Raw genomic sequence first — 23,559 nt, forward strand, 5'->3', positions numbered from 1 at the left:
TTGGGGCTTGTCCAGATAATCCAGGGAAATCTCATCTCAAGATCCTTAATTTAATCACATCTGTAAAGTCTTTGCCATATAAGGGAACATTTATAGATTTCAGGGTTTAGGACACAGACATCTTTTTTTTTTTTTTTTTTGCAGAGGGGGGATATTCTTCAGCCTACTATAGCATCCTGACTACAAGAAATAGCATGAGGGGGAAAAAGAGAGAAGCAGGAGTGTTTGGAGGACAGCAGAACAGTGAGTCTAGAGGACAGGGATCATACACTGTAGCCCCAGAAAATATGGCTTCCACATCTACCTTTTTGGTCATATTGGTGGGGAATATGACTCCCAGACCAAAGAGTTAGGAATATATGATGGAGGAAATTCCATAAAGGTAGATTTAGAAAGAATAGTCGAGATCAGAATGTACAACCAAACAGTTTTCATGTGAGAAAGCCTAGAACCACTGCTAGTACTTGATCTAAGGAAGGGTGATGTGATGGAAGTGGTGTCTCGGGAAGATGACCTCCTCCATCCTCTCAACCCTGTTAAAATGTGTTTGCACTTATGGCTTCTATCTAAAATGTGATCTCCCTCATGGCCGTAAGGCTAACATTCCAGAGCTGACTCTGGCCTCCAAGATTGCAGCAAGGTCCAATCAAATTACCATTCAAATATTTTTAGGATTCCCTTAGGCAGATGTCTATGTTCTAACTTGGTTGTCACTTTTATCTCTTTCCAGACTGCTGCTATCATCTGCTTCTCTCTCATTACTTTTTCCTCAGGTACTGGAGGCCCTTTGCACTTGTTTCCCTAAAGCCTGGTACAATCCCTTGCTTAATTCCCCCAAAGACTAGTTGACACCAAGCTGAAATGCTGAACAAAAATCTTATTCATGATTTGAGGATGACATAAGGAAATTACTTTGTTTAAAAGGAATATTTAAAGCAGGATATTGGCCATCGAGCTCTCAGACTCAATCCACCATGGCCCCTCAGGGCCCCTTGCTAACCAGTTCTCTCCTTTCCATCAAACAAACAGTCACTTTTCTTAAAAACATCTTATCAAAACAAAACAAGCCTTCCAGACCTCATGTCAGCCTCTAGTGAATCCTTTCCATTCCTTCCCACCCAGCTCCTTGAAATTGCAATATGCACTACCCAACCAACTGCAGTCCAACCTCTGCCCGACTTTGCCTCTGACTCTCCTTAAGTCAAAGGCACCCTCACTGCTAAGTCTGTGCTTCCATCCTTAACTTCCTTAACCTCTCAGCACTTGACACAAGCCATGCTGTCTGGTCTCACTATACCTCTTGCTTTCCTACCTACTCAATGTCTCACTGCAGCCGCAGAAGAAAAGCCAGTCTAGACCATCACAGTCTCCCCGTAGAAGGGTAACTCATCCCACAAAGATGATAAACTACCTTACTTAATAATGGAAAAAGTTAACTAAGTGTTGCCCAAACTGTGGGCTGTGAAATCCATTTGGTGAGTTGCAAGGCTCACTGTTAAGCTAAATGGAATTAAACTGAGCCCATCAGAGTGCGTCACATGTAGTAAAGCTAAGGGTTTGGTACCCAGTATGTGTATACGTGTGTTCACTGGTGATGCTGAGTATGTTTCTTGTTGTCGTATAGTCAGAAAAGTAAAAAAGGCACTGATCTGGATCTTCATGAAGTTAGCTTCTATATTTCAGAATAGAATTTAAACTTTAATTTGGAACAAAACCCCAAAATCTTCAATAGGCCTTTTGATTACAAGGAGAAAGAGTGTTTACTCTAAAACAAGGATTCTGGTGTCACTCTTAGAATAACTGGTAGATATTCGAAAACAAAAATGCCATACAAGCACCTCTCCAGCCTCATTTCTCCCGCTCCCTACTCTGTGGTCTGCATTGTGGCTACACCTTGTCCTTTTGTCCTCCAATCACAGGTTCTCTTCTGGCTCCAGGCCCTGGAATGTGCCATTCTATTGCTGGGAACACTCAAATCCCCCCTTCCCTTTCCAAAGCTCCATTTGTCCCCCTCTGTCAGCTTATCCAGACTGAGATATCATTCTTTTTAGGGAACCTTCTCAGACCCCAAGCCTAGTTGGTACTGAAATCCCCCAAATGAGCCCCTGGGCCATTGGGGTCTGGATGAGCAATTCACGAAGCTGACTAGAACTGTGTCTCTCACCTTTTTAAAATTATTGCTCCATCCCTCCACACCCCAGGAGTCTTTCAAGACATTTTTCACCTGATTTCGCCTCCCTCTCCCTGATGAAATTTTAATACCACAGATATTCTTTATGTCTGTTTATGTACTTGGGCCCTTTGGAGAGTCATAATCCATTATCTATAGCTAAGATTTGGTATAATCTTAGATAATATGATATGTATAAAATAGAGAACTAATAGGAACCTGCTGTATAAAAAATAAATAAAATACAATTCAAAAAAAATCTTAGATAATATGGATTTTTTTTCTTTTTTTATGCTCCATAAGAACAGATTTTTGCCCCATTGAGAATGCATGGAATAGGATAAGATAAAACTCTACTTGTCGTCTTGACAGCACTAAGACAAAACTAGTTTGTATTCTTTCCATCAAGAGGCTTATGTCAAATGCTGAAGAGGTTAAGGTAAGTAAGGTTAAAGTATAGATTTAGCAACGAGGCTGCCTTTGACCTCATTGAGGGCAGACTTATTTTGCAGCAACGTGGAGAGTGACCGTTGAATACAGGCTACCATTCAAGGAGCTGGGCTGGGAGGGGATAGAATAATTAGCTAGGGGATGACATAAGGTCTAGAAGGTCTTGTTTTGTTTTAGAAAGATGGGGCACAATGGACTTTAGGCTGATGGAGAGGAGTCTGTGGACACCGAGAGACTAGAGAACATCGAGAAAGGGCTAAGTGGTTGGACAGAAGCCCAGAGGAGGATGGAGGGGACAAGGGAATCCCGAGCAGAGGGGATGCGAGCACAGCCAGCTTCTCCCTGCTCAGACGTCTGGGCGTGAACGTGGAGGCAAGTCCCCTCAGCTGGGAGAGAGAGACCCGGGGCACAGGGAAGGCCTGAGGAGAGGAAGAAGTTTGCCATCTCCACTCTGGAGAAATAGGAGAAGCTGATCGAAATACACAGAAGGATGGCCAAGTGACATCGAGGGCCAGCTGAATGAAAAGCACAAAATTTGTAACAGTTGGATTATTTCTTTTTCCTAACACTTTCCAGGCACTGTCTTAGATGCTGGAGCTACAGCAGTGACCCCTACGTTTCTGACCTCAAAGTGCCATTGTCTGTCTTCCCCAGCTGGAATTTAAATCCAGAAGTAAGGTAGTTTTTTTGTTTGTTTTTGGTTTTGTTTTGGCTGCGCGGCATGTGGGATCTTAGTTCCCTGACCACGGATCGAACCCGAGCCCCCTGCAGTGCGAGCGCGGAGTCTTAACCACTGGATAGCCAGGAAAGTCCCAAGACTTTGGATTTTGGTTTTTTTCGGGGGGGGGGGGGGGCGGTTCCACCACATAGCTTGTATATGGGATCTCAGTTCCCCAGACAGGGACCAAACCCATGGCCCCTGCAGTGAGAGCACGGAGTCTTAACCTCTGGCCCACCAGGGAAGTCAGAAGTAAGATAGTTTTAGATGCTGATAATGGCGATGGAGATAAAATAGGGAAGTGACAGGAGGAAGACTCTGGCTAGATGATCAGGAAAGACCTGCCTGAAGAGATGACAACTGACCTGAATCCTGTATGGCTTCTGCCATTCTGAGGGTGGAGCTTTCAAAGCAAAAGGGACTCCAAGTGCAAAGGGCCTGCGGAAGAAAAAAGGTTGGAGTATTCGAGGACAGACAGGAGGCCAGTGAGGCTGAATCATATAGGATCTGGGGAGAGAGGCAGGGAGGAGGTCAGCAGGGGCCAAGAAATAGGTTCTTGAAGGCCATGGTCAGGATTTTGGATTTCATTCTGGTTACAAGGAGAAGCTTCTGGTTGGGATTTTTAAGCAAGGGAGTAACGTACTCTATCCTATGCTTTGGAACAGTGGCTCTGCTTACAATGGGGAGGATGGACAGTAGGGTAAGAGTGGGGGCAGGGAGACCAGATCAGAAACCTGGGAGATTCTCCAAAAGGGTCAAGGGAGTTGATGAGAAGGAAGGCAGTTCAGGTGTAGGATTAGAGTCAAAGGGCAGTTTGGGGAAAACAATAGAAATCTCGGGTGTTTGCGTGGGAAATGTGAATACTCTTTTTTAACCTCAGCAACTCACACAAGCAACGTGGAAACACCACTCCTATCTGCTCCTTCTTACCCATTTTAGAGACCCCTGGAGGCAAGAAACTATAAGACTAACTGGATATGTTTTTCTCTGTCCACCCTACCAGCATCTTTCCAGTATTTATTTTTCAACAGAGTTTATTTTGTTAGAGGAGTTTTAGTTTTAGGTTTTTAAATAGACATTTTTTTACAGCAGTTTTTTAGAACAGGGGTTGGGGGAGGGGAGATGCATAGGTGGAGCACAAAGGATTTTTAGGGCAGTGAAACTACTCTGTATGATACTATTTTGGTGGATACATGCAATTATACCTTTGTGCAAATTCATAGAACAGGCAACACAAAGAGTGAAGCCAAATGGAAATTATTGTCTTTGGGTGATTATAATGTGTTAATGTAGATTCATCAGTTGTAACAAATGTACCGCTCTGGCGGGGATGCGGGGATGTTCATAGGGGAGGTTATGCACGTGTAGGGACAGGGAGTATATGGAAAGATCTCTGTATCTTCTCAGTTTTGCTGGGACTCTCTTTAGGAATTTAAAGCCAAATCCTTAGTACCTTATCTATTTCCTGCCACTGGCAGTGAGTTCTGTTTTTGACTTACCACTCAGAGAGGCACTGAGGAAAACATCTCTCAATATTTTATGAGCTAGAGGACATTAACATCTCAAAGAGTACATTTTTCCCTTGAGGGTCACCAACCTGCGAAACGAAGGTCAAAAAAGCTGAGTGTGAACATGATTAGGGCATGTTCTTAAATATATACCAAAATGTCCACACAGATTTTTAGAGTAATGGAAAAGAGCTAAAGGAAATAGTTCCCTTCTGTGTTCAGATTTTTTATTTTTTGTAGATTTTTTTTTCATTCTAAGAAAACGGATATGAGTTTTAAGGAAAGGTTTTCTGGAGTCTACCCATTCTAGAAAATACTAACCTCTGTGGAGAGGAATTGTTCTATGTGTAAAACCTTCTTGAGTGTATGCGCATTGCATACACACTGCAGAAATGAAAAGCACAAATGTGTTTATAGTGGTAAGCAAGCCTCCCCCCAGCCCCTGATCACTCTGTTACCTCCTGATCACTCTGTTACCCTCTCAGGAGGTACCTGCCATTCCCCATGACACAGCTTTCAGAGAGATTCTATTTATACAAGCAAATACCTACTTATAAAAAAAGATAAATTGTAGTGTATTATATGCTGTTCTGGACTTTTCTTTCATACCTAACATGTCTTGGAGATCCTTCTATAGCAGTGGATAAAGAGTTGCCGCCTGCTTTTTCAGCGTAAGTTTAATGTTAAGGTATTACAATTAAGAAATTATATGTTATTTATTTTTGCCAATGAAACAGCAGAGCTGCAACTAGATTAATCCTTAGTTTTCTGGGCTTTAGTATCAAATAGTTCAAAGCTTTAACATTTTTCTCTCCCCCGGGGCTCTATTTTCCTTGCTAAGATGCCCCATTCTATGCCTGTCCAACTCCCATCTGAGGTTCGACATCATTGTCTGGTTTAGTCCTAGGATCTCATTTTTGATGAGTCAAATGTAACAAACCCAGATGGCGTGGCTCAGATGTCCCTTAAGTATAAAAGATTAAAGGATGAAGTGAAAGTAAATATATAGGACAGAGGGCTGAGGGTTTGTTGAATGTTTGATATTTGAATGTGTGTGCCTGTGTATCTTAATTCCTAATCAATTACAGCTACATTCACCTCCCCCCAGCTTTGCACTTGGAGACTAGGATTAATGCAGTTTTAGCTCATATCATAAGACGAGTGCACATCTCTGGGCTGTTCTGATCCGCTAGATCACTGTAGTTCACAAGGACGGAGCACTCCCTCAGATATTTCTCAAACAGTTTCTGATTCTCTTTTTCTCTGGTGGTAAGCAAGGCAGACACACTTGCCAGGGATAACTGAGAATGTAAGGGCAATCCTTGATCGGCAGCTCGAGCAGGCTGTGTGCTAAAAGCAACTTCGAAACATGCCCTATAAATAGCCGTTCATTGTCAGCAGGAGTGAAAAGACAAGAGGGAGTGTGCCGCGCTGTGATTCAGGCCTAATTAAAGGGTTGCGTCTGCGCAGGGTTATAAGCGAAGAGCGGCTCCAACAGATCCTCTAGTCAGTAGGCAACTGCGAGGGTTCAACACGGACAACGTAGCCGGGGCGGAAGGCGTTCGATGCTGGCTTTGCCTCCACTATGGCAAAAATCATCTTGAGGCATCTCATAGAGACTCCAGTGCGATACGAGGAGGAGTTTGAAGCTCGAGGTCTGGAAGACTGCAGGCTGGATCACGCTTTATATGAACTGCCCGGGCCAACCACCGTGGACCTGGGGAAAGCCAGGGTGGCCCAGCCTGCCCCCGTGGACACCGTAGAGATGCCGCCCCAGAGAGACGAATCCCGCTTCCAGGTCCTGCTGGACGTGGTCCAGTTCCAACCCGAAGATATCATCATTCAGACCTTCGAAGGCTGGCTGCTGATTAAGGCTCAACATGGAACCAGAATGGACGAGCACGGTTTTATCTCAAGAAGCTTCACCCGACAGTATAAACTGCCCGACGGCACTGAAACCAAAGATTTGTCTGCCATCCTCTGTCACGACGGAATTCTGGTGGTGGAAGTAAAGGATTCAGTTGGGACCAAGTGAAATCTTATCGGTGCCTGTTCATACAGCACGAGGAAGATTCTGGTTCAGCCCATGGTATCACGAGAATGTGTGTATTACCTATGTTTGAAATGATTTTTATGAAGATTAAAAATATAGACATAGTTCCTGGTATATTGAGGTTGTCTTTGTTACTTTTACTCAGAAAGGAAAATTATTAAATATGTTCCTACAGCTCAAGTTGTTGCTATTCTTACACCTGAGAAACATGAACAGTTTAGGAGACCATAGTCTGATAACAGAGACGACTCAGAATTATTTCTTCGTTACTCCAACAATGCCAGAGAAGCTGCATTTTAAACAATTGATGGCAAAAGAGCCACACTAATTTAAGAAATTCTTATCCATTTTATGAAAACTGTTTATATTGCTGAAAAGAGCTGTGATCCCCTTCACTTGATAAGCTTTTCTTTTCAGTATATTTTATTACAGTGGAGTGGAGCTTTGTAAACATAGAGTCTGAAGGTTAAAATACAGTATTTGAAAACTGGGTCTGAAATATATTTATGATCACTACATCTGTTACTGCCTTAAACTTACGTTGGAATTTTCAGATATAAATCTGATTTTTAAAATTCCAAATACGTACCTCTTTTTTTTTTAAGCTAAACTGGATCTTATCTGCAGTGTTTTCTAAAGCACAGCATATGTTCTGTGGCTATTTATGAAACATTAAGATGTATTAACTCATACTCATAAATTGAGTTTAGGAAGCCACTTTAAAAAGTACAATTATTGAATTCAAAAAATTTTAAACTATGCTTTTTAAATGTTACTTAAAATTTTAGATTTCGGAAGATGGCAAAATGTACTGCATCTGTTCTCACTGCATAATCCTTTGCTTTAAATAGCCTGGCAGGCAGTGGAAGTTCGGAGGCCGGAGTTTACATGGGAGTCTGAGTTTTTACAGCACAGGGGCTGCTTCTATCTCCCCCAACTGCTGCTTTGGCCCAAGGGAGCGCCTGACACACTGGTGATTAGGAATATTGTGTTCAACAGCTGGCCTGTGACATTCCAAAGATTTGCTATCTCATTCTGTACATATGAAATATTTCTTTGAGGAAGTAGCTGCTTTTACCCCATACCCCATGTGAGGCTGAGGACAGTGCTATGAATAGAAGAGGAATTTGGGTGTGGAAGACACCAGGGTAGCTACTGATTGCTGACAATACTGATGAACTCCTCTATGGTGCTTTATTCGTAGTTCACATGCAAAAACGAGAGATACGAAACAACAGAAAAATAAATCGGACAGTTATGCAAGTGGTTTTGAAAACAGAGATGTTTGTTTACAGTCTAATTAAATTGAAAGGATTTTGAAGCTTCATGTTCATATGAGGTTATGGCCCATGCAGTGATGTTTGTGCATGCAACTCTAGGATCACAAATTTTGTTTGACAAAGTGAATATTACAGACCACCTCTGCTACATAACAAAGTTAATGGTAATTAATGGGATTGCATCTACTAATATGATTAGAACTGAGATACCATGGGTCCCACATTATTCTTTCCCGTTGCTGGACAGAATAGTGTGAACACAAACTAGTGCTTTGAGAAACAAACACAAAAACCCCTCTCATGTGGCCTTGATCTTACTCTAGATGAGATCTTCTGAGAAAGCTCAGAAAGTGAAATTCTTACCACCAGGAGCCTGATAGGAAATGTTTAAAAATTATAATTAAAATAAACACATCATTCAATTAACATTTATTTTTTCTAAGACAAATTTTAAAGTAATACACAGCCATTTTTTTGATTTGGAAAATAGATCAAATATTATCAAAAATAAAAACCATTTATTGGTTGATAACATTTTCAACTAATCTTCACCATTCCTTACTTTAAATACTACTCTAACGTATAAATGCTTGTGGCTGTAGGTTGGGGATAGAAATGGTGAAAAAAAAAGGAAGAAAAAAACCATTAATATTCTTCTACGACCATGAGATAGCTACTTTTAATTCCTACTTCAGTCTTCTCTTGCACATAAATACATGTATCACTCTTCACAAAATTAGGACTATATTTGCAAGGAGTTTTTTTTGTTTGTTTGTTTTGTTTTTAACATCTTTATTGGAGTATAATTGCTTTACAATGGTGTGTTAGTTTCTACTGTATAACAAAGTGAATCAGCTATATGTATACATATATCCCCATATCTCCTCCCTCTTGCGTTTCCCTCCCACCCTCCCTATCCCACCCCTCTAGTTGGACACGAAGCACCGATCTGATCTCCCTGTGCTATGCAGCTGCTTCCCACTAGCTATCTATTTTACATTTGGTAGTGTACATATGTCCATGCTACTCTCTCACTTCGTCCCAGCTTACACCTCCCCATCCCCATGTCCTCAAGTCCATTCTCTACGCCTGTGTCTTTATTCCTGTCATGCCCCTAGATTCTTCAGAACCATTTTTTTATTTTTTTAGATTCCATATATATGTGTTAGCATATGGTATTTGTTTTTCTCTTTCTGACTTACTTCACTCTGTATGACAGTCTCTAGGTCCATCCACCTGACTACAAATAACTCAATTTCGTTTCTTTTTATGGCTGAGTAATATTCTGTTGTATATATGTGCCACATCTTCTTTATTCATTCATCTGTCAGTGGACACTTAGGTTGCTTCCGTGTCCTGGCTATTGTAAATAGAGCTGCTATGAACATTGTGGTACATGTATCTTTTTGAATTATGGTTTTCTCAGGGTATATGCCAAGTAATGGGATTGCTGAGTCATATGGTAGTTCTATTTTTAGTTTTTTAAGGGACTCCCACACTGTTCTCCAGATGGCTGTATCAATTTACTTCCCACCAACAGTGCAAGAGGGTTCCCTTTTCTTATTTTCATTGCTAATTCTATTGATTTGAGTCCTCTCCCTTTTTTTCTTGATGAGTCTGGCTAATGGTTTAGCCATTTTGTTCTTCTCAAGGAACCAGCTTTTAGTTTTATTAATCTTTGCTATTGTTTCCTTCATTTCTTTTTCATTTATTTCTGATCTGATCTTATGATTTCTTTCCTTCTGCTAACTCTGGGGTTATTTTTTTGTTCTTCTTTCTCTAATTGCTTTAGGTGTAAGGTTAGGTTGTTTATTTGAGATGTTTCTTGTTTCTTGAGGTAGGATTGTATTACTATAAACTTCCCTCTCAGAACTGCTTTTGCTGCATCCCATAGGTTTTGGGTCATTATGTTTTCATTGTCATTTGTTTCTAGGTATTTTTTGATTTCCTCTTTGATTTCTTCAGTGATATTTTGGTTATTTAGTAGTGCATTGTTTACCTCCATGTGTTTGTACTTTTTACAGATTTTTTCTTGTAATTGATATCTAGTCTCATAGCGTTGTGGTCAGAAAAGATACTTGATACGATTTCAATTTTCTTAAATTTACTAAGGCTTGATTTGTGACCCAAGATAAGATCTGTCCTGGAGAATGTTCCATGAGCACTTGAGAAGGAAGTGTGTTCTGCTGTTTTTGGATGGAATGTCCTATAAATGTCAATTAAGCCCATCTTTTTTAATGTATCACTTAAAGCTTGTGTTTCCTTTTTTATTTTCATTTTGGATGATCTGTCCATTGGTGAAAGTGGGGTGTTAAAGTCCCCTACTATGATTGTGTTACTGTCGATTTCCCCTTTTATGGCTGTTAGCATTTGCCTTATGTATTGTGGTACTCCTATGTTGGGTGCATAAATATTTACACTGTTATATCTTCCTCTTGGATCAATCCCTTGATCATTATGTAGTGTGCTTCTTTGTCTCTTTTAATAGTCTTTATTTTAAAGTCTATTTTGTCTGATATGAGAATTGCTACTCCAGCTTTCTTTTGATTTCCATTTGCATGGAATATATTTTTCCATCCCCTCATTCTCAGTCTGTATGTGGCCCTAGGTCTGAAGTGGGTCTCTTATAGACAGTATATATATGGGTCTTTGCAAGGAGTTTGATATCCTGATCATACTCGTTCTTGTCTGTTGCCCTTCCCACCTCCCACTAACCCAGACCCATCCTCTGCCCTTCTTAGCCCCAGTCTGAGCCCAAGCAGGCTGACCCCTATGAGCCACGTCATTCTAGTCTCCAACTGGGTTCAGCCAATGGGAGGCACTGACTGCAGAGAGGGGCTGGAGAGAGGTGGTCGGTGGGCAGGAGGGGAGAAATGTCAGGGCATTTCTTTCCCCACTAACAGTCTGCTGCAGACAGAGGCTCTGACAGGACCTGCATCCTCTCAGGACAGGAGCTCTGGAGAGACAACCTTTCCCCCAGGACTTGGATGCCAGCATTCTAATCCTTTTGCCCCTTCAGCACTTGGGGTGGTGATGTTCTCTGCCTTTTCTTGTTCCTGGTGCTTCAAGAACCTCTATTGATTCCCTTTACTTTGCCTGCTCTCCCATAAGTGATTCCTTCATTAAAGTCCTTTTCAGGAGATAAAAGAAATTTTCACATATTGAGGTATGGTGAAGTCATGGCTAATACATGAGTTTACCTGAATTTTAACTGCTAACTAAAACAGCCTGTTTGTACCCTATCAAATGTACACTGTACATCTGCTTTAATTATTAAAGAAAAAGGCACATTGACTAGAAGTAAAGAATGTCCGGGCTTTCCTGGTGGCGCAGTGGTTGAGAGTCCGTCTGCCGATGCAGGGGACACGGGTTCGTGCTGCGGTCCGGCAAGATCCCACATGCCGCGGAGCGGCTGGGCCCATGAGCCATGGCCACTGAGCCTGCGCGTCCAGAGCCTGTGCTCCGCAATGGGAGAGGCTACAACAGTGAGAGGCCCATGTACCGCAAAAAAAAAAAAAAAAAAGAATGTCCATGTTAAAAATAAAGATCAAATGCCTCCCTTCCTGGCCTGCCAGTGCTAGAACTCCTTTGATGATAAGACTTCCTTCCCAGGGGCCAAGGCCATACTGACTCGCTATGTATCTGTTTTTCTGAAACCTTGAATGAATGGATTCCTGACTTATTTGATGTTCTTGGTTCTGACAAGATATAAAACTGTGTTGAAATCCGTGATTCTCTGGAGCAGTTCTCTGTAGCGGTTATCTGAGAAGCTGTCTTCCAGGCTATAGTCCTCAGTTTGGCTCATATAAAACTCTTTTCTATTCCTATTATAGATTTTTTTAATTGATTGTTTTCATCAACACAGGAGATGGAATTCTGGCTGGTTTTCTTTGTTTGTTTTTGCCAGAACCCTGATTGATTGACTTCTTCTTCTCTTCTTTTTTAAAATACTTACATTGGAGTAGAGTTGATTTACAATGTTGTGTTAGTTTCTGCTGTACAGCAAAGTGCATCAGTTATACATATACACATATTCACTCTTTTTTAGACTTTTTTCCCATATAGGCCATTACAGAGTATTGAGTAGAGTTCCCTGTGCTATACAGTAGGTCCTTATTAGTTATCTATTTTATATACAGTAGTGTGTATATGTCAATCCCAATCTCCCAGTTTATCCCTTCCCCCTGCTTTACTTCTTAAGTGATTAAAAAAAAATAGTGCATTACTTTCTTTTGCTAGCAAACATGAACTGATTTGTAATGGCTATGCACTATTGCAACACAGATAAACGGTATTATAATTTAACCATTCCTTTTCACTACTGGCCCCAACAGGAAGCAGATGGCACTGTTAAATTGGAATAATTCAAATTAGAATAATTTAGTTATAAAGACACTAATTACAAAGGAGTGAGCAGGGTGGAGAGGAGCTATAAGGCAGTGTCATAACCTGAGGGGAGCATTGTGGAGCTCTTAGGTCCCCCAGTCCAGAGGGATGAGAGGAGGAAGCAGGTCTCAGAAATCAAAAAGAAAGTCAGATAGAGGAGACCATCAGCTGTAACTTTTATTTGAGGGACCAGCCCAAGATGACCTCATAGGCACCGGGAGAATAAATACTTTCTCCCTCCAGTCTCCTACCAGGGCACCCGATTGCCTGGACTTATCTGGTAGCCAGAGGGTGCGGGCTTCCTGTAAATACAATTCAACAACCTCCCAGGGCAGAGAAAAGTGGAGAGTGACTCCTGGGGTCCAGTGGCAAACTCCAGCACTTCAGTAAAGTGAGGACTGTTGCCATAGCTCTCTCTTAGGGAAGCTTTTCTACAGAATACAGCCTGAGACAAGGATTGAAGAGCCGACAGTTTATTTGGGGCGTGTAAGCCCAGGATGGTAAAGGTGAAGAAATAGGGGGAAGGAAGCAAGAAAAAATGAGAAACAAAGTGATGCGATGTGCTGCCCTGGTGGCCACTGTTTCACAATGAACTACAAAGAGACTGCAGGCTCTGGGCAGGGATGTTGGCTCAGCACTTGGAATTTCTCCAGAAAATTTTCAGGAAGAAATCAAATCTTAGAGCAATCCACAGGGAAGAAAGGAAAGGGAATTTGCCCCTATATCTCATCAGTCAAGGTTCAACTCACAGGGAGTAGACTTTCCTACACTCTGAGTTATATCATCCAACCCCTTAGTGGCTGCTCAGAAAATCAGACCCCATGCCCCACGGTGTGACATTTCACCCAGGCTAGGAGCAGAAGGATGACTCGGCATGATTAGGGCTCAGTCAGGGTGAGGAGTGCAGCCTCAGGGATTCCACTTGGACTCCAGCTACCTAAGGAGGCTAGACAAAGGCTCTGGCAAAGGTGGCAGCATCACGGTCTGGGAGGCAGGGGATACTTTCAAATAAAAGAGGGCAGGTGAGAAGGTACACAGGGTCTGTAGCCACAACAACCTCAGATCCAGAACTGCAGGAAGAGGGGGCCAGGCAAATCATACAGTCTTACAGCATCTACACTGCCTTCAAACTATGGACTGTAATATCACCTCATATTTTGATCTAATTTTTAATCTGCTTAGGTGCAAAGTCAGTCCTCTTAAACTTCTCTGGATTTTTCTTTTTCTGAAGATAGTGGACCAATCCTGGAAGTCCAGAAGATTTTGATTCCACTGATCTCCCCAAGTCCAAACTGACCTTATCTTATTTCTCACCTACTTGTGATGATCTGGAAATTGCTGTTAATGGGTCTTAGCACATCCAAAGAGTGATTTCAAAAAACACAAATAACAACTTCAGGTAAAAAAAAAAAAAAAAAAATCCAAAATACCTAATAATCATTTACTCAAGCTTAACAAAAATCAGTTTTTCAATAATGACCACTGTTCTCTTCAGAGCTTCTCAAATAATTAGTTGGAAAGAAGAATTAAAATGTTGGTTCATTATGCTGGCTAATAGCTTAGACATTATATTTTGAAAATAACTCTGTGTTAGCAATTGAGTTGGCTAGATGTTCTCCACAAAATAACAGAGAAATATTTTAAATTTGAAAAGTAAATGATTCTAAGTAACTATTTTTTCTATATTTCCTTAGCATTGTTTAAAATATAAGAGCATGTATGTTTGCATGTATATGTTTATAAAATCCTGTTTATTAATGTTTTCTAACTTCAAGGACAAATACAAAAAAACATATTGTGCTAAGATAAAATGGTCTCTATGATACCATTCTTTGTAATTTGTTGAGACCTTCTTCATGACCCAGTATGTAGTAACTTTTCTTAAATGCACTATGTATATATGAAAATAATCCATGTGTATATTTTCTATTTGAGAATATATATGAACAATCGCCTAAGGAAGGAGACAAAAGCAAAAATAAACAAATGGGAGCTAATTAAAAGCTTTTGCACAGCAAAGGAAATCACTGACAAAATGAATAGACAACCGAATGAATTGGAGAAAATATTTGCAAATGGTATGACCACTAACGGGTTAATATTCAAAATGTATAAACAGCTCATACAACTCAATATCAAAAATACCCCCCAACAACCCAATTAAAAATGGGCAGAAGACCTGAATAGAGACTGCAGTGAAAGCCGAGACAGCGGGCATGGGAGCAGGGGGCAGGCGGACATCTTGGGATCTGAAGAGTGGCCAGGCCGGCTGAGCAGGGGGCCACAGACACCAGGTCTGTTCTCAGAGAGATGGGCCGTGGAGACTGAGCTGCTGCCATGACTGGAGGCTTATTCATCTATAATCACAAGGGTGAGGTGCTCATCACCCAAGTCTACCGAGATGACATTGGGAGGAACGCAGCGGTTGCCTTTCGGGTCAATGTTATTCATGCTGGGCAGCGGGTACGCAGCCCCATCACCAACATTGCTCGCACCAGTTTCTTTCACGTTAAGTGGTCCAACATCTGGCTGGCAACTGTCACCAAGCAGAATGTCAGTGCTGCCATGGTCTTCGAATTCCTCTGTAAGATGTGTGACATAATGGCTGTCTACTTTGGCAAGATCAGCAAAGAGAACATCAAGAACAATTTTGTGTGCATATATCAGCTTCTGGATGAGATCCTAGACTTTGGCTATCCAGAGAACTCAGAGACAGGTGCGCTGAAAACCTTCATCACCCAGCAGGGCATCAAGAGCCAGCATCAGACAAAAAAGAGCAGTCTCAGATCACACTGGGCAGATTGTCTGGTGGCGGGAGGGCATCAAGTATAGCCAGAACGAGCTCTTCCTGGATGTGCTGGAGAGCGTGAACCTCCTCATGTTCCCACAGGGCCAGGTGCTGAGTGCCCATGTGTCAGGCCGGGTGATGAAGAGCTACCCGAGTGGCATGCCCAAGTGCAAGTTTGGGATGAATGACAAGACTGTCATTGAGAAGCAGGGCAAAGGCACAGCTGATGAAACAAGCAAGAGCGGGAAGCAATCAATTGCCATTTACGACAGCACCTTCCACCAGTGTGTGCGACTCAGCAAGTTTGACTCGGAGCGCAGCATCAGCTTCATCCCACCAGACGGAGAATTTGAGCTCATGAGGTATAGCACCACCAAGGACATCATCCTTCCTTTCTGAGTGATCCTGCTAGTTCGGGAAGTGGGACGCACAAAGCTGGAGGTCAAGGTGGTCATTAAGTCCAACTTCAAGCCCTCACTACTGGCTCAGAAGATTAAGGTGAGGATCCCAACCCCATTGAACACCAGTGGGGTGCAGGTGATCTGTATGAAGGGGAAGGCCAAGTACAAGGCCAGCGAGAACACCATCATGTGGAAGATCAAGTGCATGGCAGTCATGAAGAAATAGCAGATCAGTGCTAAGATTGAGCTTCTGTCCACCAACAACAAGAAGAGATGGGCTCAACCCCCCATTTCAATGAAATTTGAGGTGCCATTCGTGCCTTCTGGCCTCAAGGTGTGCTACTTGAAGGTGTCTGAACCAAAGCTGGACTACAGCGACCATGATGTCATCAAATGGGTGCGCTACATTGGCCACAGTGGCATTTATGAGGCCCACTACCAGCTGCCTAGTGGCAGCTAGCCTGCCTCCCCACCACCCCCGTTCCACAGGTCTGGGTGCCCTCTACCACCACACATCAGTGTCTCCTCCCTCCTGCTTTGCTGCCTTCCATTTGCACCAGCCCGAGTCTAGGTCCGGACCAACCACACTGCAAGCGGGGCTCCCTGGGGAGGGCGGTTTCTGAGGCTCCTGTTCCTCCATGCATCTGCCTGCCCTAGCCCAATGCCAGGCTCTGAGTTCTGTGACCAAAGCCAGGTGGGCCCCATCTGCTCCCCTCCCCTGTGGCCACATCTCTCTGGAGTGGGAGGATTGGCTGCCCCTCACCTTAGAGCTCCCCCAAAGGCCAGAAATGGATCCCCAGCCCTCAGTTCCTACTCTGCTTTGGGATAGGGTGAGCTTCATTTTGTACATGTGTGACTTCATCCAGTTATAAACCTAATAAACTCTGTAGAATGGAAAAAAAACAACAACACCTGAATAGACACTTTTCCAAAGAAGACATACAGATGGCCAACAGGCACATGAAAAGATGCTTAACATCGCTAATCATCAGGGAAATGCAAATCAAAACCACAATGGGATATCACCTCACACCTGTCAGAATGTCTATCATCAAAAAGATCACAAATAAAAAATGTTGGCGAGGATGTGTACACTGTTGGTGGGAATGCAAATTGGTTCAGCTACTGTGGAAAACAGTACAGATGTTCCTCAAAAAACTAAAAATAGAATTATATGCTACAGCGATTCTACTTCTGGGTATATATTCAACAAAAGCAAAAACACTAGTTTGAAAAGATACATGCACCCTAATGTTCATAGCAGCATTATTTACAATAGCCAAGATATGGTAGCAATCTAAGTGTCAGTCAACAGATGAGAGGATAGAGAAGAAGTGGTATATATGCACAGTGGAATACTACTCAGCCATAAAAAAGAATGAAATTTTGCAATTTACAACATGGATAGACCTGGAGGGTACTATTCTTAGTGAAATAAGTCAGACAGAGAAAGACAAATACTGTATGTTATCACTTATATGTGGAATCTAAAAAATAAAACAAACTAATGAATATAACGAAACAGAAAAAAAAATCTCCTTGTATTATCTAGTAATATATATTAAGATCCCATATTAGAGAATTAGAATTTGCACATACCACTTAGCAGTATCCATTTCAAAACATATCTGAATAACAAAGCTTTTTATATTTGACATTTCCCCTCAGTTTTCAAAGCTATTCTTTCCCAATAATTTTCATCAGAACTTAAGAACACTTGGGAGCTGCTCTACCAAATGTTAAAACATATTGTCACGCTACGATAATTAAAACTGTGTTATTGCACAAAAATAAATTAATCAATGGGACAGAGTAGGAAACAATGAACAGAATCCCACTATAAAAATTTAGTTTGATAATGGTAGCTGATAAATAAGAGTATGATTCAATATAAGCACCTAAGATAACTGTGTAGTTATCTAGAAAAATTAAATTAAAAGCTTATCCCTATTACACACTACAATCAAAAAGAAAAATTACAAATGAATTTTAAAAGTACTAAATATAAAACACAAAAAAATCCCATAAATATCCACTGTGCTGGTTATTCTTTATTCTCTTGCCTTTCACTGCCCTATTCTGTGCCCCCAGGGGACAGCTCTCTGGTTTCAAGTTGGGTTTACCCAACTGACAGCACCAGCAAGACAGCAGCCTGTGGAATGACAGACAGATTGGAGTATTTTTGATCTTTGACTCTTGCTGTTTCTATTCCAGGTTCTGGCAGAGGTTGCCTCCGTCTGTCAGCAGCTCTGATGAGGCTTCCCTCTCTCCTCTGGCTCCAGCCCACAATGGACTAATAGTTCTGTTTCCTTTTCCCTGTTCCTCAGGCTCAAGGGGGTAATGACTTCCCATTGTTACTGGTCTCTGGGTGCCTATAAGTCTGCATCAATTCTGATGTGTGGGAGTTTCTCCCATATCACCAAGCAATTCTGCCATGCCAGCTAGGTATACTAAAATTCAACTCAGTTCTGACACTATCTACCCATAGATCCTACAAGTTAAGGGGTCAGCCCAACAAGATTGCTCCTCTAACCCCAACTTCATACATCAGTTGCAATCCCAAGTTATTACCTGTGTTTCTGATCAACTGGCTATAGACTGGCGATTCCAATGACCCCTTCCTTGTGTTGGATTAATATGTTGGAGCAGCTCAGATAACTCAGAGGAACATTTTACTTATTAGATTACTAGTTTATTATAAAAGGGTATATAACTCAGGAAGAGGCAGATGGAAGAGATGCATAGGACAAGGTATGGGGAAAGGGTGAGGAGCCTCCATACTTTCTCTTGCCTCTCTCCTTGAATCTTCACATGTTCACCAACGTGGAAACTCTCTGAACCCCTTTCTTTTGGGTTTTTATGGAGGTTTCATTACATAGGTATGATTAATTAAATCCTTGGCCATTGGTGATTGAATTCAATTTCTAGCCCCTTTCCTCTTCCAGGGATGAGGACTGAAAATTTTCCAAACCTCTAACCACATGATTGGCTCCCCTGGCATCAGCCCCCATCCTAGGTTACCAAGGGGCTTTCCAAAAGTTACCATTAACCTAACAAAAGACAACTCTGTGACTCTCCCCACCTAGGAAACTCCAAGGATTTTAGGAGCTCTGTAACAGAAATGGAGACTAAGACCAACTATATATTTCTTACTAGAAATCCCAATATCACAGTGCCTCAACATTTTTGTTGGTCCCTCAGCCCTGCCCACATCTCTGTAAATAATCACTTTATTATATATTTTTTAAAAATCCAAGCTAAGTATGCTTTTTGTTTCCCCTCGGAACTCTGAATGATGTATCCACCTATATATTCTTCATTTGGCACAAAAAAGGCATCTTTAAACAAATAAACAGAAAGACAACAAAAAAATAGGAGAACATAAAAGGAAATTTTTATAAATTAAGGAATATTTGCAATTTTTTAGATTTTTTCTAGTCTATGTTTGAGACTAAAAAGTATGATGATATTCAGTGTTGCTGAGTATGGTAAACAATACCTCTTTGCTGCTGATTTGTACCATAAATTAGCACAATCTTTCTGCCAGATAGTATGTTAAGGCTCAGTATAATTTTAGAAGTAGAAGAGTAAGAATTAAAGAATTTACTCTAATGATACAATAAAAACTTGCACAAAAATTTGTGAGGCATTCTTTACTTTGAAGTATTGAAAATGTAAGAAATTTGTTAAACGAACTAAAGTCTATCCATATTATAAAACACTATACTGTCAATAAAAATCATCTTCCAGAAAAATACTGAGTGAAGTGGAAAAATGCTCACTAAATTTAAGGAGGGAAAGCAAGTTACAAAAGGTATATAAAATTCCCACCTTTATTTTCAGTGGGCATGTCAATAAGTTTTTGTTTAGGACGTGATTCTAATGGCAGTATTGTACTTCATAATATGGATATGCCAAAACTTATTGTATGCCGAGAAGAATCAAAGGTTAAGTTTAAAAATGTCAAAAGAGGAGAGGGATCAAGATGGTGGAGTAAGAAGACATGGAGCTCACCTCCCACCATAAACATATCAAAGATATATCTGCATGAGGAACAATTCTCACGGAAAACTAACTGGAAACTGGCAGAACTCCTACACAACCAAGGCTGCAAGAAAGATTCCCCCATATATACTGGGATCCCCAGTTCCAGCTGAGTAAATAAATGCATACCTATTGATAATTACTTTAAATGTCAATGAACTAAATGTTCCAATCTATAGACATAGGATGGCTGACTGGATAAAAAAACAAGATACTCCAATATGCTGCCTATGAGAGACTCACTTCAGGGTAAAAGACACACACAGACTGAAAGTGAGGGGATGGAAAAAGATATTTCATGCAAATGGAAACAAAAAGAAAGCAGGAGTAGCAATACTTGTATCAGACAAAATCGACTTTAAAAGGAAAGCTATAACAAAAGACAAAGAAGGGCATTACATAATAAAAGTGATCAATACAAGAAGAGGGTATTACACTCATTGACATACATGCACCCAGTATAGGAGCAAAACAAATACTAACAGACATAAAGGGAGAAATTGACAGGAATACAATTATAATAGGAGACTTTAGTACTCCTCTGATATCAATGGACAGCTTTCCCAGACAGAAAATCAATAAGGCAACAGAGATCCTAAATGACACAATAGAATAGTTGGACTGAGTTGATATCTATAGGATAGTACATCTGAAAAACAAAAAAAGGAGAATACACACTCTTTTCAAGCATGCATGGAACATTTTCTAGGATTGACCACATACTAGTATACCAAACAAGCCTCAACAAATTTAAGAGGATAGAAATTATTTCAAGCATCTTTTCTGACCACAATGGTGTGAAACTAGAAATCAGCCACAGAAAGAAAAACAGGGGAAAACAAATGATCACAAGGAGACTAAGTAACATGCTGCTAAAAAACCAGTGGGTCAACGATGAAATCAAAGAGGAAATCAGACAATACCTCAAGACAAACAACAATGAAAACACAACCTTACAAAATCTATGGGATGCAGCAAAAGCAGTTCTAAGAGGGAAGTTCATAGTGATACAGGCCTTCCTCAAGAAAAAAAGAAAAATCTCAAATAAACAACCTAACCTGTCACCTAAAAGAATTAGAAAAAGAAGAACAAACAAAGCCCAAAATCAGCAGAAGGAAAGAAATAATAAGGTGAGGAAATAAATAAAATACAGATAAAAAAATAGAAAATATCAATGAAACCAAGAGCTTCTCTTTGAAAAGATAAACAAAATTGATAAACTTTCAGTCAGATTCATCAAGAAAAAAAGAGAGCCCAAATCAGTAAAATCAGAAATGAAAAAGGAGAAGCTAGAACCAACATCACAGGAATACAAAGGATCACAAGAGATTACTATGAACAAGTATTTGCCAATAAAATGAACAACCAGGAAGAAATGGACAAATTTCTAGAAAAAATACAGCCTACCAAGAAGGAGTCAAGAAGAAACAGACAATTTGAACAGACTGATCATTAGAAGCTAAATCGAAACTGTAATAAGAAAAACTCCCAGCAAACAAAAGTTCAGGACCAGACGGCTTCACAGGAGAATTCTACCAAGCATATAAAGAAGAGCTTATACTATCCTTCTCAAACTGTTCAAAAAAATTGAAGAGGAAGGAACACTCCCAAATTCATTTCACAAGGCCATTACCCTGAAACTAAAACCAGACAAGGACATCACAAAAAAAGAAAATTACAGGCCAATATCTTTAATGAATATAGATGCAAAAATTCTCAACAAAATATTAGCAAACCAAATCCAACAATACATAAAAAGGATCATACACCATGATCAAGGTGGATTTATTCCAGAGTCACAAGGATGGTTCAGCACAGGCAAAAGTGTTTTACTCATTCAGTGAACATGTCCCATCTCTATTCTATTGGATTATTCTGAAGAAATCAGCATTTTTAGGACCCAAAATCCTAAGAGGTTATGAACTATAAAACGCAATAAGCACAGATCACTTTTATTTCTAAAAGCCTAGTTTTCAGTGCATTGCAAATTATTTTCCAATTTGAACTGTAGACGCAGCCCAGAACTTCATTTAAGCTCAGAGTTTATTAGTGGGGGAGATCAAATGAGCTGTCTTGGCTGAAAGGCAGGCCAGGAAAGCATGTCTCCTTTCCTCACTTCCCCTGAAGTCCATTTAGACACTTCCCCCTCACTTCCTTCCTCACATTCTACTGGATGGGACAGCCACCATCATGTCCCTCTGTGAAATGCTACACTGAGGTTGCCAAGCACATACATACCATTCTCCTGAAACACTACTCTTCGAAAGGGTGGAATGTCCTTGTGCTCTTGTTTCATCTCCCCAAGCCTAGTATTCTCAAATTCTCCAAGCAATGCTCAAAGTCTTGGAGAACTCAGTGTGGCTTTAATTTTCAGTTGCTATCAAATGGGATACAATTAATTTCTTGTGGAACTGATTTTTTTTAATTTGCCAGGAATTTCTAAATAGGCTCTTTCGGTGCTAAGTCTATGAATAAACTTTATTCTTGGGGCAAGGAAGAAATATCTCTTAAAAAATAAAAAACCTCTAAGGATTGTAACTTCATGGCAAAAAAACAGAGTAATTAGGAAAGTAGACTTTGAAAGCAAACAAATATAGACAGACGGGGGTTTGAGTACTAACTTTGTAACTTTCTAATCTGGTCATTTTGGTCAGTTTGCTTAACCCCTCTATGCTTCAGTTTCCTCACCTGTAAAATGGGGATAATTATAGTACTGATCATATGTGTTTTGAAGATTAAATGAGATGAAGATATAGGGTGACCAACAGGCCTGGTTTTTGCCCAGGCCTGAGGGGTTTCTTGGGACACAAGACTTTCAGTGCTAAAGCTGAGATATTCGCAGACTAGGATGGCTGGTCACCCTATAAGAGGTCAGGTACTTATATAATGCCTGGTATCCATAAATGATAGCCATTATTTTATGTATTACAGATATCTTTAAGCATATTCCCATGGACATGTTTTCTACATAGGTTAATTAGACACATCTCAACTTTATGCTTTATAAAAAGACTAAAACATATAACAAGAAAAAATGCTTCATTAGTAGATCAGCATCACTGTCCATTTTTAAGGTCTACTTGGTTATTTCTAAAATTCTACAAGTCTATGTTTTTGCTTACTGACTTCAAGTCTTGAAAAACCTCACATTGCTCTGTGAAGTAGTATGTAAGTACACATTTCTTCAAAAGTGCACTGTGGCAAGATAAGAAGCTTTGTCACAATAAGAAATGACTTGTAGAATAATCTTTTTAGTACAATGAATAAAAAGTAATTTAGGGGACATCAAGCTTTTGGATACAATATTTCCATGTGAAATATTTCTAGTTAAGACGGCCTACTGAGCATATTTCTTTATCAGTCCTCTCCTACCTGTCAGTCCTATTTAACAACATAAATTTCTCTTTTGTCCTTATTCTCAGGCATTGCAGAGACTAGGAGGGAGCTTATCAGGTGACCTCAGATCCTGGCAAACTCGTGGCTGACCAGAAGTTCTTGGGATCACATTGACAAATCAGGGGAAAGGGATGCAGAGCCATTGTTTTCTAAGTTTGTCTGGTTTTAAGAGTCACCTGGGGCTCTTATTAAACATACAGATTTCTGGGTTCCTCCAACAGAGATACTGATTCAGAGAGGGGGTGGAGAGCCCTTGAACCTGTAATTGATTGGTGTCCCCTGAGACGCTTATGATGGGGCAAGTTTGGAAATGGTTCTCAACCAGGGATTGTCATTATGCCTGGGGGTCTCCAAGCACTTAATGC

General features: G+C 40.7%; 1 protein-coding gene and 1 pseudogene across 1 annotated transcript; both read left to right on the forward strand.

Annotated features, from left to right (window-relative positions):
* The first annotated feature begins 6,292 nt into the window (after positions 1 to 6,292).
* Positions 6,293 to 7,003, forward strand: HSPB3 (heat shock protein family B (small) member 3). Its single transcript, XM_024740376.1, has one exon. The coding sequence runs from the start codon at positions 6,432 to 6,434 to the stop codon at positions 6,879 to 6,881; it is 450 nt and encodes a 149-aa protein (XP_024596144.1). The 5' UTR covers positions 6,293 to 6,431; the 3' UTR covers positions 6,882 to 7,003.
* A 7,899-nt stretch (positions 7,004 to 14,902) lies between these two features.
* On the forward strand, positions 14,903 to 16,214 carry LOC112396589 (AP-2 complex subunit mu pseudogene; annotated as a pseudogene).
* The last annotated feature ends 7,345 nt before the right edge of the window (positions 16,215 to 23,559 follow it).

This window comes from Neophocaena asiaeorientalis, unplaced genomic scaffold (assembly GCF_003031525.2).
Source record: "Neophocaena asiaeorientalis asiaeorientalis breed wild unplaced genomic scaffold, Neophocaena_asiaeorientalis_V1.1 scaffold57, whole genome shotgun sequence".
NCBI lineage: Eukaryota > Metazoa > Chordata > Mammalia > Artiodactyla > Phocoenidae > Neophocaena > Neophocaena asiaeorientalis.